Raw genomic sequence first — 14,700 nt, forward strand, 5'->3', positions numbered from 1 at the left:
CAGCTCACCATCATAGAATCCATCATGAATCCAACTGTGTATTGGGGGGTGCTTGAAGAACATGTGAAACCATCTGTTAAAAAATTAAAGCTGAAGCGGAACTGGACACTGCAACATGACAATGACCCAAAGTATACCAGCAAATCCACCAAGAACTGGCTAAAAACTAAGTAGATAGTCCTGGAATGGTCAAAGCCCTGATCTTAATCCCATTGAGATGCTGTGGGGTGACTTGAAACAGACTGTACATGCAAGAAAACCCTCAAACGTCTCACAGCTGAAAGAATTCTGCATTGAGGAGTTGCCCAAACTTGCTTCTGATGTCAGAAACTGGTAAAAGGCTACAAAAGGTATCTCACTGAAGTTATATCAGCCAAAGGGGGCAACACTGGTTATTAGGGGGTAGGGTATCCTAACTTTTTCCTCCATTAAAATACACATTTTTGTTCATATCTTTTTTTTTTTTGATGTGTAATTTTTTTTATTTTTGTTGTTTAATTGCAATTAAGTCACTTTCTTTTCCAGTAACACATGAAAACATGATTAGACATTGATATGTGAACATTTCTTAATAAAGAGCCGATTATTTAATGGGGTGTCCTAATTTTCTCACATGACTGTAAAACACACAACTACAACACGGGAAAAGACCCCGGGAAACCATAAAACCATAAATTTCACACCCGAGCCTCAACTCTTGCGGCCTGGTACCAAACGACTCACGGACCGCCGCCGGTCCATGGCCTGGGGGTTGGGGACCGCTGATTAAGATGGCCATAAACTCTTCTCTATGCCAGAGTATTCAGTTGTATTCACATGAGACAAATGTGAGGCTGTCTGTCCAGCAACTACAGCTTGGCTGAAATCGATGTCATACACGATAACAACCTCGAGCAAACCAGCAAATCTACAACAGAATAGCTGAAAAACAAAAGACTTAAATTTTTGAATATGTGTATGACAAACTTAAGAGAACCAACCTCAATAAACTGAAGCAACAGTGTAAATAAAGTGTAAAGAAGAACTGGCAGAAATTCCTGCACAGTAATGTGAGGATCTGCTAAACTCCGATTATCATTACTGCAAGTTATTGGTGCTAAAGGTGGTCCTACAAGCTACTGAAGCATAGAGTGCAGACACTAGAACATATGGACTACACATCAACCTTTCACAATCAGAATTGGTTATGATCATAGCTTGTTAGCTATACACGACTTCTACCAATGTTAGCCAAACAGTCCACCAGATACCTGGGACAGTTAGCACATATTACACAGAGCAACTAATTTTGTGATTTGAAACAGGAAGTGCTAAAGTCACATGATAAGGAAAGCTCCAGTCAATGGATGTTTGTTGTATAATTCCCCAAATATAGCGGTCCACAGTGGCTGCTGTGGCCATGTTGAGCTGCTGCTGCTGAACACAGTTTTGCAGTTTGCTTTGTGGGCTCCACTCCTGGGATCTCTTAGTTCGTCTATCTTTTTTAGCCCACTCGTGTTTTTCATGTTACATGAATTTTGTCTGAGTACATATAATCAGTGCCTATCTAACAACTTCCTGTTAATGGACTCAAACCCATGCTGTACTTTTTTTCATTTTCTGTACATTTGTTTTATATGAAATGATATTTACTTCGTTTGGCCTTCACAATGGCAGTGTCGTGACTCAAAGGTGTGTACTTGCCAACAGGTTAAACTCATTCCCCTGTTTGCTCTGACTATTATGGGCAGCAAGAGTAATGTCCGTCTGACAGAGGAGAATTGTCTGTGGTCAGAGAGAGGGCCAGTGTCCATCTCTGTCCATGTCAACTCACTTCATCATTGGAAAAGAAAAGTGCAGATCTGTGTCCTTTGCTGTGATAAATGCTTCTACCTTTCTCATCAATCTCCCTCCTCCTTGTTGTCTTTTCCCTTTTATGCTGCCAAAGTAAAAGGCCGGAGGACTGGGAGGAGTCGATATTTGTGCACCACAAAGAGTGCGGCTACAGGTTGAGAGACAACATCCATTTCCACATGTACATCAGCACCTCGCCGTGTGGAGACGGGAGGCTCAACTCTCCATACGAAATCACCGCTGACCGTAAGAAACCCTCCCTTTCTGTTTCCTTGTTTTCCATAAAGTCGACATCATTCAATGAATAAAACGCAGCTATTTTAATACACATATAATCCATTTTACTGCTGCCATTCTCTCAGTTTCTCAGACAGTGTCTTACGTTTATTAACCTTTATTTAACCAGGAAGATCCCATTGAGATTAAAAACCTCTTTTTCAAGGGAGACCTGGCCAAGATAGGCAGCAGCAGATGTCTCACAGTTACAGAAATTACTCAAACACAGGCAGCAACAACACACATGCAACAATAAGTGAAAGAATACAAATAAAATAAAAATAAAATTCAATAAAATTCAAATAAATAAAAAGTCAGTTAAAATGACAATCAATCTAATTGAAACAGTTGCATGTTATGGACTTGGCCTCAAGGATTCGTAGTTTAGATTTAAAATCACTTAATGAAATGAATTCAGTCATTTTCCATTCCTTCTGCAGTTTGTTCCAGGCCGAGGGTGCTAAATGGACAAAAGCTCTTTTACCAAGTTCAGTTCGGGCAAATGGAACAGAATTAATAAATAAATAAAATAAACAGTGTCTTACGTTATAAAGAGATCATTTTCTCTGGCAGACTTTCTGAAAGCCACCGCTCTCCTTGTATTATTTCACAAGAAGCTGCCATCCTTTTCATGTCACATTCTGTCTTTGGCCTCTTTTCAGTTGCACCGTGCTGACTAGATGACATTTTATTGCTTACCTACTGAATATAAATTGTATATTCATTTAGATGGTTTGCCCAGCAGTTTTCTGGTGGCCTACGAGTTCAGAAATGTAATCTGGTCCTTCGCTGACTGACGCTGCTTTTTTAAGCTCTGCGAGTACATGCTACAGCGCAGTGAAATTTTCATGAAACCAGCACTGACGGAAAGAAAGAAGGAGAAAGGCTGTCATTAGAGAGAGCTTTTATACTTTTTAGGCATTAAACCTTTTAAATGTAATTCTGTGCGCTCTCACAGATTACAAAATTACCGAGCACCTTTTCCTGACAGTTCTTAAACATTTCTGAGTTAGAAGTCGGCGCTTAAGTTTTAGCTGCTGTCAGATCAGCCGAGGAGGAGAGAGGAAAAGGAAGAGCGTGTCACTGTGGGGTTTAAAGTTCAAGAAAGGAAACCAAAACAGCGATTGCATATGTACATTTGGTCAGAGTGCAACGAAGGCGTATATATTGCTATAGAGTGTCACAGGGATGACACGCAGCGAGAGCTACAGCGGTACGGGGAGAACATGCAAACTGCACTCAGGCATGATCCAAACAGTAAGAAACATTTGACTTTAACTACCACTGTCAGCACCTGTGGAGGTCATGCTAGACTGCACGCCCACGCTAAACTAGGTGAAATTGTCTTAAATGGATCAAGGAACTTGCGCTCTTGCTAACAGTGTCAATAAAGCAAGGATTTCTCTGTCAGTTTGAATAAAATAAAATAGAAACTTTCAAAAGGGCATCGCTCCAGGGAGAAGGCTACCTCCTCCCTCCCAAAAATCACAGCCCACGCATTCATAAACAGTCCAGTCACGTGTTTGCTTCATTAGCAGTAAGGAAGCAGGCAGTTGCAAACTAATACGTTTAATTCCCTACTCCAAACTTTAAACTTGCATATCAGTAATGTTTTCTTGTTTATCTGCTTTTTCTGTTATACCTTTTGAAAGTACACAGCTTCATACACACAGATTGTAACAGCTGAGAGCTTTGCAACTCATGCAAACAATTCAACTCCTACTTAAGACGTGCTGTATATTTGCATGTAATGTATTTAAAGACATATTGGAAAACCCTCTTGACTGCTGAGAGATGAGATCTGCGACTTCAGTACTGGCAGACTGCATGACGCTGGCTGGCGTTGTGTAGTAAGAAATTATTTTGTAAAGTAGTAAAACTGCGATCGTGCGCATTATTCTTTCAGTGCACAGCAGCAGACACTTAATGAGGAAGCATCGGAGTCACCTGCGGACTAAAATCGAGTCAGGCGAGGGGACGGTGCCGGTGCGTTGCCGGGGACCCGCCCAGACCTGGGACGGTGTCCTTCAGGGTGAACATCTCATCACCATGTCCTGCACAGACAAGCTCACCAGGTCAGTGCGCTCACGTGTTCCCAACATTTCCTGCACTTAAAGTCGCATTTTCTTGTGTGTGTCCAGAATAACACACACATATCCTGCATCCATTCTTTTTTTACATCCACCAAGGAGGTTGTGGTTTTGGTTGTGTTTGCATGCGCGCCATCATTCTGTCTGTAAACACAATAGATTGAAAAGTTTTGAATCAATTCCTGTAAAACCTTGTAGGCATGTCAAGTGGTGTCATGTTAACAAGCCAATCAAATTTGGTTTATATCCGCCAAAGTCTTCAAGATCAACTTAATGATTTATTTGTCAACAAAAAGCCTTATAACTTTGAAACTATGATTCTTACAAGTGGGTCACATTTGACCTCTGACCTCATTTTTTTCTTTCGACTTGGCTCCAAGTATTCTCAAGAAAAAGAGAATAATTAATTAGTTAGAAATATTCTGTACTATTATATAATTTAATGAGCTCAAGGAATTCATTTCCAGTTATTATACATACATAATGTTTGTGTAATCACTGTAAACAGCTGCCATGCTGTTCTTATCTGATTTTTACCTGCATTACAAACTTGTTCAAGTATGTTTCGAAAGAACAAAGAAAACAATTAATATATACAAAATACAATACTGTTGCCTTAAAAGTCCATTCTGGCCAGAGAGTGAGCTTCCTTGGCAGAGCTTTCCCTCGCTGCCCTCGCCCACTCTTGTTGAGATTAAGTAGGTTTGTCTCACAGGTTTTAGTTTTGACTTTTGGTGATAGATACACTTTTCAAAAATTGCTACTTTTGTTCAGTTCGCAGCTTTGACTCATAATTTGTTTTTATGCCTCATTTATTGAAATCATAATCGAATTATATGAGTGAGCACTGCAGTTATTACTGCATGGATTGTGCTCGTTTAAAAGAGAAAAGAAAAGATAAAAAAAACAGCTCACCCCCTTCACCCGGGAGATGTCTGGTCTACTTAAGAAATGAAAGCTAAAGTGATTGGTGGAAAGGTTAACCTTATTAGGAGATTAGCTTCCTTATGAGAAGGAAAGATCTCTGTTTAAATAAAGCACTTTTAGATGTGATGTAAGGAGAGGGTTCTCTGATATTTACCTAATGCATCAGTGTGTGTGTGTGGGATGGTGTGTTAACATGAGCTGTGCACAGTGAGAAATCTTTTGTAGTCCGGGGGGGGGGTGACTATTGATTTCCCATATGTGACTTGAATAGCTAATCCCATACTAATGAATTAGTGTATTAATCACGGCTTTGTTTAGATCTGCAGTGCTGCCTGTTATTTAGCTAACGTATTAGTCATACAATCCTTTACACACTGTGGTGTATAGTTGGTAAAGGCTGCTATGACTAATATTCCAAACTCAAGGCTTCTGCAGCCCACTTTAGGGACAGAGAAACCTCTGTGGTCTGCCCAAACCCGTAATTACCCGTCTTCTGTTCTCACACTTGTAAAAACCAACAATAGGTGCTCGCTTTTTGTTGCTACTTCTCTTCGTTTTCATAGATTAATTTTGCTGTTGCTGTGAGCTGCTTGTTGATAATAATTAGCCATGAAAGACTTTTCTTTTGCCACCTTTTCAGTACCATTTCTCTAAAACTGATGAATTCTTCTGTCAGTTACAATTTCCAAACAATTAAGTGAAATAGAAAATAGACCTCATGTCAAAAACTGGTCAAATAAATGAAAATTAATGCACAATTAAAATGGTCTTCATTGTAAATATTAGATTACTCACCTAGCCCACCTGAAGTGTTGGTTCTGGACTGCAAATTTTAGCATTGATCTGATGTCTTTTAGGCTTTTTATGTGTATTTGAGACCTAGGATGTAAATAAGCTTTTGGTCAGATTTTGTTGTTTATCATGCTATAGCCTATAAATAAAATAGACATCAATCGTCAGTCAACACTGACACGTTTCATTAAACATGTTTGATGTAAATTTTTTCTTTTCTAAAAAAATATTTAATACAATTTATTGGGCTATGTACCTAAGTTAAAGGATAGAAACAAAGTATTGACACTTTCGCAGTATCGATCTGATATCAATATCAGTATCGATACCAATACCAGTACTGCCCATCTCTGACCTGTAGTGCCGTCACAGCCCACTAGAGGGCAGCAGTTTACAGTTGAAAACTGTGGTTTTAATCACTTCTAATTCATTGATTTCTCTCATTCCTGGCACAACAGTGTTAGATTAAAACAGACTCAGTGACTCAGTAATATATGATGAGAGAGCAAAACTACTATAGAACCCATGTCCACATGTTGTCAGGCCAGTTTAGGACAGATGGCCACGATACATCAGGACAGCTTTACACTTCTGCCTCCAGCTTCACGCTGTCCTTGTGTGAAGAGTGGAGGCTTAAGTGTGGTCACACTGGAGGCTGCTACACATATTCAAAAAACGTAATAATGTTAAATATATTTCCAAATACATTGCAAATTTAAAGTGGTGAGGTGGTATTAGAGGTGATAAGTGATTATAATGATTCTAATAGTAAATAAATCTGTTATTATTATGGCTGTGCTCAGTTTCTGCTGCAACATTCAGATGGTGGGGTCAGAATTTTGCATAAACATCATGAAAGCATGGAGCCATCCTGTGCTGATGGTGGTGCAGTAGTGTGGGGATATTTGCCTCCTTTATACACCACCTGGATGGCCTGGCAGAGGCCACAGGCTAAAACACGTTGATCGGGTAATAAAGTCATTCTTCATACCACTAGTGGTGGAGCTTCGGCCTCTTTAGATTATTGCTCTTCCCCAGTGCACCTTGGAAGCAGGTGAAGTTGTGCCAGAAATTTCCTTTGTGCTTGCAGCAGGATAAAATGCTGTGTCACAAAGCTCAAATGTTCTTGAACATGACAGGCAGTTCATTGAGATCTCAGTCCAGCAGAGCGCCTTTTGGATGTGGGGGAGCAGGAGATTTGCTAAATGCATGTGCAGCTGAAGAATCTGCAAGCACCTGTGTGATGCTGTCATGTCAACATGAACCAAAATCTCTGAGGAATGTTTCCAGCATCTTACTGAACCTAGGCCACGAAGAGGCTTTTGGTAGCCGAATAAGCTGTTTGGCATTGGCAGAGAAATTTGGCAAGTTTTTCATGGGAGCAACCAACAAATGCATTTCCCTTACAAATGTGGCACCATTTAAGGAAAAATAAACTTTCACACATGATAAGATTTATTGCCAAGAAGCATCGTTACAACAAAGTAATAATCGCTCAAACACAAATTTCTTTACTTTTTACATGTCACAAACAGTTGATTGTCTCCAGTAAAGCCATTCCTTCCCACTGAAATACTCCAGATTTGCTAGCACGGCTAAAAACATTCACCGCTGTACCGAGTAAAGAAATTCAACAATTGTAATTCTTCTCTTCTACACCTGACGTTCTCTGAAATATCTGAAATCAATTTTTAATATAGTCTCAGTTGTTCTGCCACGATTCTGCCTCAACAGGAGCCGAACCCGTGAATTTAGCTTAGTAAGCACCACGCTGTGCCAGCCGAGCCGTACAGGACTACAGCTGAGCCGCTGCTGCGCGCGCGTCACAGACACAGAGAGAAAGAGAGAGCGCACGAGCGGAGAGGTGAACCCTTCTCCTGTGTAGCCGCTGTTAATTTGACCAATTTGATTCAGTTGGCCAGGGGTGGAGATGGTGTGATTAAATCTACCCAGGTCACCAACAGGGGTGAAAGCAATTACTTTACAAAAAAATAGAGTGACGGGGGAGGGAGAAGGGACAACCCTGCTTTCCTCCCCCACCGCCCACCCGCTCACCACCTTCTTCACCACATCCCGCCCGGCCAGACAGCAGACGCGCTCTCACTGCTCCACAGCTTCCTCTTTCCTCTTTTTTTATATCGCTGTAAATGATCGGTGGCCATCGTTAAACTGAGTGGGTCACAGAGGGCCAGTTTATCAAGGTCAGGAGTGGAAGGTGGAAGTGAGAGGAGCTTAGAGCTACAGAGTGAACACACACACACACCAGCACACACTGCAATCTTAAAGCAATCCCCTGGATACTCTTTTTGTCCTCTGTCACGCTCATTTTGCAACCTCCCATTACTTTTTTATTCCCCTCCACTTCCTCCCACTTCCTGCACTTTATTATCGTTAGTTCAGCTTTTGACCAGAGGGGATATTAGGATCTTTGCTCTTATCATAAACACAGCTGATAACAGTGGCCGTTGCATCGCCCGCCGATTGTCGTCGTGTTTTCTTAAGGCCGGGGCCTCGGTGAAGATTCTTCACTAATATTTGATTCGAAGCCGACAGCTGGATTTAATTGAGGGGCCTAAATGGCTTTCATATAACGATGATGTTCTCCATTCCACCGCAGTTTTATGCAGATGAACACATTACTTTAATGGTCGGCGTTTACTGAGGGTGGGAGAGAGAGAGAAAGAGGAGGTCCTCTCCCTCTCCTCTCTCTAGATTCACACGCCCAAGCCAGATGGCTGTCTTTTCTTGCATGAGATTAGAAGATGTTTCTGATTCACGGTGTCGCTTTCTGGGTAAATTAATATTTCAGGCTAAAGTATTTTCTGTTTGGGCGTGCGCGCGTTGCTTTTTGAACAAAATTCCTCCTCTCTGTTTGGGAAGGAAGGACAGATCTTGGTGACAGATTGCAGGTAAAGCAGAGGCGGGCGGGCTGCTGCTTTGTGAGCCCATTTAAGTGATTCCCAGAAAGCCGGTGATGTTAATTGACTGCTTGGGGAAGCAAAGGAAGCTGTAATGAGTGATTATTAAGCTGGGAAGGGGTGGTGGGGGGATGCGGGGTGTAATTGCATCCATGATAAGGAGACATTGATTAACAAAAAGAACAGTGATGTAAAAATTAGAAGCCTCCGATGTAACTCCAGCACAGCTCAGGTAAACAGCAGGATTCCTCCTCATTTATGAAGGGCAGGGATTATAATAAACACGCTAATTATCATTCTATATGTATAAATTAGCATCTGCTGCTGGCTACACTTTGAGGTGCCCACGTGGCCTGCGGGATTAGCCCCACAGTGATTTTGTGTCACTTGTGGCTCGCTAAACAAACCACAAGGAGATCCGCGTGCAGCGAGCAGTCGACTGAGGCTCTCCTGCAGCCCTGCAGTGTATTAACCTCCGTGGCACTGATGAATGCACACGTGGTAATGTGTTGTTCCAGGTAATGAATGCTGATGTACTGACCTTTGGCGGTGTTGTTGTTGGTGATGACGGTTTGTGTTTCTGGGGGAAGAGGACGTTTATGCGTGAAGAGCGTGTGTGGTCACTTGCTGCTATTCATCACGTCCCACATCGAGATAATGATCAAATTGTCTCCACCTGTCATCAAAGCTCTCACACCTGCCTCGTTGTCTCGTTTTCCCCACTTTGCCTCTCTCTATCCACCGCTCCACCCCTCCATCTCCTCCTTCTATTTCGTATCTTTGGCCAACTGTTGTGTTTCGTTTCTCCTTTCACCCACACACCTCATCCTACACTCACACCTTCGCCGACGTTTTCACGAATGCTGTTCCTTCCATCCTTTCTCCTCTCTTCCCTCCTTAACTTCTTCTCTCTTTTCTTCCTCCCACCTCCTCCCTACCCCTAGATGGAACATCCTTGGCCTGCAGGGGGCATTGCTGAGCCATTTTGTGGAACCAGTGTACCTGCATAGCATGACCGTTGGCAGCCTGCGTCACACGGGCCATCTGGGCAGAGTTCTGAACCAGCGTCAGGAGCGCCTGGGCCCACTGCCTGCCACATACAGACGCAACCAGCCCCTGCTCAGCGGTATGACCACAACATAATCAGCCACACAGCAACTCTGGGCAGTAGCTGTAAAATACACTCATAAATACACTCTATGCACTTTGGGAAGTCTCCACACAATAGAAAGTGACACAGTAAAAAAATCTTTTCAATATACTTTTACTTTTTGCTTCTGATGTAGCACATAAAGGTCTGAGGGGTTTGTTTTTTTTTTGTCTGCTTTAAGTTTGGAGCTTCTTTGGGTGGCATTGCTTTAAACAGGTCCCAAATGTCAAGATTGTGATGTTCATTATAATTGAAAACTACATGGAAAAAAATACCTGATGTGGGGGCTCTAATCCAATGTAGCCCACTGGATTTGGACTTTGCATTTTAAAATTTCAGTGTTAGCATTATAATAATAATAATAATGATAATAATAATAAAACATTTTATTTGAGGGCGCCTTTCTAAAACCCAAGGTCACCTTACAAAGAGAAAAAGACATCAATAAAACACTTGATTAAAATAGATTCAAATAAATTAAAATACAGAAACCAGCAAAATACAGCCACAAACAACAAAATTAAAAACACACACAAAAAAAACTACTATTTGCCAGCAAGTAAAATCTGTATTAAAGAGAGTAAGCCAGTTTAAACAAGTTGGCTTTGAGTTGTGATCTATATTTCTTAAGGCTGAAGGAAGTGAGTTCCTCTGTGACCCATAGTGATAAGACGAGCAGAAGGAACAACTCTGCTTGTCTCGTGTTTCTATGGTGTATTGATAGTCATGTGCTTTTGTGCTGAGGTGTTTTTTCTTTTATCAAACTGTTCTCCCACTAGGAGCTCAGTCTGAGTGGAGTTTTTTTTTCTCCTCCTCTTACCTCATGTAGTGTATTTTCGTTGTTTTTTTCCTATCAGCCTACCTTCTGACATGTCTGCCCAATGTGATGTTTGTGTAAAGTTGGTCAGAAGGTTCCTTTGTGAGTGCGCATGCGCCATTAGCGTGCTGCCTGCTGTAACCCCTAATTTCCCTCGGGATGAATAAAGTATTCTGATTCTGATTCTGAAGATGAGTGGCAGATGAAGATCTGAGACAGCGGGAAACTGTAGTGATATGAAGCAGATCACAGAGATAAGGAGGGGCAAGGTTATGAATACACTTAAACGTGAGAACTAATATTTTAAAGTTTATCCTGGCTTCTATGGGCAACCAGTGAAGCTGTTGAAGAATTGGAGTTATATAGTCTCTTAGGGGAGTTACGAGTTATGACCCGAGCTGCAGAATTCTGAAGAAGTTGAAGTTTATGGAGGGACTTACTGGGGAGACCAAATAGGAGGGAGTTGCAATAATCGATCCGGGAAGTAATAAGACTATGGACAAGGATGGGGAATAGGGAATAAGGAAGGGACAAAGTCGGTTAATGTTACGTAAGTGAAAGTATGCAGACTGGGCTATGTAATTAATGTGAGACTGAAATGAGAGAGTACTGTCAAGTATGACACCCAAACTCTTTACCTGCGGGGAAGGAAGGATGGGGGATTTTCAATATTAATGGAGAAACTGTGAGATTTGGTTAAGGTAGAGGCTGTGCCAACGAGTAACACTTCTGTTTTATTACCGTTACGTTTGAGAAAATTGGAGGAGAACCAAGATCTGATCTCCATAAGACAGTTCAAGAGGGAGAAGGTGGAAGGGATGAATTAGGTTTGGAGGAAATGTAGAGCTGGGTGTCATCAGCATAACAATGAAAATTGATATTATATTTTCAAAATATTTGGCAAAGAGCGAGCATGTAGATAATGAATAAAAGAGGCCCTAATACTGAACCCTGGGGCACGCCAGCAGAAACAGGATAGAGACTTGAAGAGTGGGATTTAAATTGGATAAACTGACTGTCCTGTTAGGTGGGCTATGTTCAGCCTAGTGTTCTTGGGTTATGCCTGTAGTCCTCTCCACCTACACCCTGTCATCCATATACAGTCAGATCGTGTTTCAAAACCAGTGTTTTGTGGGCCAAAATGACAAAACCAAGGCTTCAAAATAATAGTCCATTAACTTTATTGATAACTTTAAAGTCTATGGTAGGATAAACATGTAGGTTCCTCTTTCAAGTGTAAGAGCAGAAGCTAGCTAGCTTGATTAGCAAAGTACATTCATAGCTCCCAAGTTATTCTGATATTACTTTGGATACTAAAAGTACATGTTTGAGTCTCCTGTAAAGAGATCTTCAATGTGGATTAACTCACTTTCGGAAACAACAGGTTGTTTCTTGGGAATACCCCTAAAATATCCTTAAACACAAGCACCAGCCTGTAGCCTACTCACCAAAACTGTTAAAACCCACTAAACATGTATTCTGTGCTTGGATCACTTTCAGCCTTTTCTGTATTTCCTCTTTTCAGCTTACAGTCTGCTTTCTATTCTCACCCTGCCTTCATATAGCGACTTACCCACACATGCTTAGAGATCTGCACTACAGAAATGTCCTCGTGTACAGTACTCTGTTTTCACGTATTCTTTTTAAGGAATGTCAGCTACAGGCGCGATGCAACATAACAGATCATATGTTACACCCCCTTCTCACGCACACACAAACACACATTCTCGCACTCTTAGCAAACTCGTACACCACTTCTTCTCTACACTTACATTTTGCCAGTCAGACAAGCAAAAACTAAGAAGTTGTTTGGCGCGTCTGCTTCCAGGGCTCCGCTGAGACTCGAGGCTTGTGTTTGTAGTGAGGATGAATGCTGGAAGAGGATGTGAATGACACCCAACTGGTAGAAACTGCATCAGCCATCACTTCAGATCTAGGCCAGGCAGAGCCGCTGAGCGACAGGCACGCACAGAGATGTAGGACACATTTGGTTGTTAGGGATCACTGATATAAACAAAGAGAGTCACAGTCACTTACAGGGAAACACATTATATCATATCAACAGCTCTCTGTGGCTAACATCTCCATATCTACTATACATGGCTTTGCATGCTCTTCTTGAAGGGCGCAGGGGCTCTCTGGTTGCCTTGGTGGCGAAGATTTTCTGAAGCCCGTCCTTATCGAGATTGATAATTGTGCTGAAATGTCCTCTGGTGATGGTTGCTGGGATGAATTTATCACTGAACCCTCAGACCGCAGCCTCAGCGAGCATTTCTCATGATTTGGCTTTTTAAATGGAGTCATTTGAGTCTTTGCTTTTAGATATTACAAGCTGCGGTTAATATTTGGAAAATTGTGGTCAGGTTTGATCTTTTTGTTCATCGTTCTTCCTTATCCCGTTTTTTATCATAGCTGCAAAGAGTGTTTAATGACTGTTATAGGTTCTTTTTCCCACCAGTTAAATACTAATGCTGTCGAATGTCCTTTACGCCATTTCTTGAGGTTTCCTGCACATGCTCTGTCGTCCTCTCTAACAGTGATTGTGTGTTTTCTGTGTGTGTGTGTGTGTCTCAGACTGTCAGATCTTTGCACCTGCAGTACTATGAGTAGTTTATTGAAGGGTGAAGGCAGGGAGAGAGATGGACAGAGAGTGGAGATGGCCCTACGCCAAATCAATGTAATCACAGCCCTTATCGGACAGCCATTCAATCTGAGAGGGAGCTCGTACCGAGAGAGAGACAGGCTGAGGAAAACAAGGGGAGACAGCAAGGCAGGGCGGGAATAAAGAAACGCAGAGCTTCGCTCGCATTCAGATGTCTGCACGTGTATCGCCCCCTCCCATTCCTCTCATCTCCTCCACCAGCCTTTCATTGCCTCTGATGAGCTCCCAGGCTATTGTGAGTCCAGGGTTATTTAAAAGCGACACCCCCAGAAGAAATTCCCGGGGATCGCAGGGCCCGTTCTTATCACACACAGCCAAAGCGGCTCCACCTGAACCCTGAGGGCCAAACGCATCGATGGACCGACTTGTCCTTCACTCCTCGTCCTGCTGTTGAGCGAACGCAAACTGTGGCGGGGCTTTGTTGTTTCGGGATAAGAGGAATCGGAACAACAGCAGATAAAGGAAACATTAATAATGTTCGTGCTCCACTTTTGGAGCTTTGCAGATAGATCGGTGCACATGCATGTTTTACAGCTACACCCTCTTTTCTCCACGTGTTGAAATTCTTATTTTAGCTTTTGCTGTTCTGAGGTCTGATACATATTTGCATTAAGATGATGTCACTGTGAGGAAAGTTACTTGAAAAATGTAATCAGTTACTCATTACATATTAACATCAAGTAATCATCGGCAGTCCATCAGTGGTGCTGTTAAACATTTGATCCTCCAGTCAATGAATGAATGAATGAATGAATGAATGAATCAATCAATCAATCAATCAATCAATCAATCAATCAATCACAGATACTCCTGATCTCAGCTCATTATTTGCATAAAGCTCAGCTGTCTACAGTATCAATTTCTTCCATTCCATCTTCTCCACCACCATGGACAAGACCAAAGAGCTGTCGAAAGACATCAGTGACTGCAGATCTGCGCAGGCTGGACTGAGCTACAAGACCATCAGCAAGAAGTTTGGTAACAAGGTGACAACTCCTGGTGTGTTCATTCGGCAATGGAAGAAATTGAAAGATGATGGTTCATGGGATGATCATAAGAAAGGTGACAGATCCTCAGCTGAGACCCCAATCACCACGAACCACATTGGTAACCTACTGCACCATAATGGACTGAAATTTTGCAGTGCCTACAAGGTCCCCCTGCTTAAGTAGGCAAATGTACATACCCGTTTTAAGTTTGCCAGTAAACATCTAAATGAGAAGGCTTAGGAGAAA

General features: G+C 42.0%; 1 protein-coding gene across 1 annotated transcript in view; it reads left to right on the forward strand.

The window, feature by feature from the left end:
• The window catches only part of adarb2 (adenosine deaminase RNA specific B2 (inactive)), a 228,622-nt gene that overhangs the window by 203,355 nt on the left and 10,567 nt on the right, over positions 1-14,700 (forward strand). Inside the window, exons 6-8 of the mRNA XM_085467579.1 lie at positions 1,928-2,079; positions 4,016-4,184; positions 9,781-9,962. Coding sequence (XP_085323705.1) covers positions 1,928-2,079; positions 4,016-4,184; positions 9,781-9,962 — 503 coding nt within the window. The remainder of the gene's footprint in view (positions 1-1,927; positions 2,080-4,015; positions 4,185-9,780; positions 9,963-14,700) is intronic.

The sequence above is a fragment of the Copadichromis virginalis genome, linkage group LG9, assembly GCF_057382275.1.
Source record: "Copadichromis virginalis isolate Kocher_CV1m ecotype Utaka linkage group LG9, C_Virginalis_male_GT1.1, whole genome shotgun sequence".
Taxonomy (NCBI): domain Eukaryota; kingdom Metazoa; phylum Chordata; class Actinopteri; order Cichliformes; family Cichlidae; genus Copadichromis; species Copadichromis virginalis.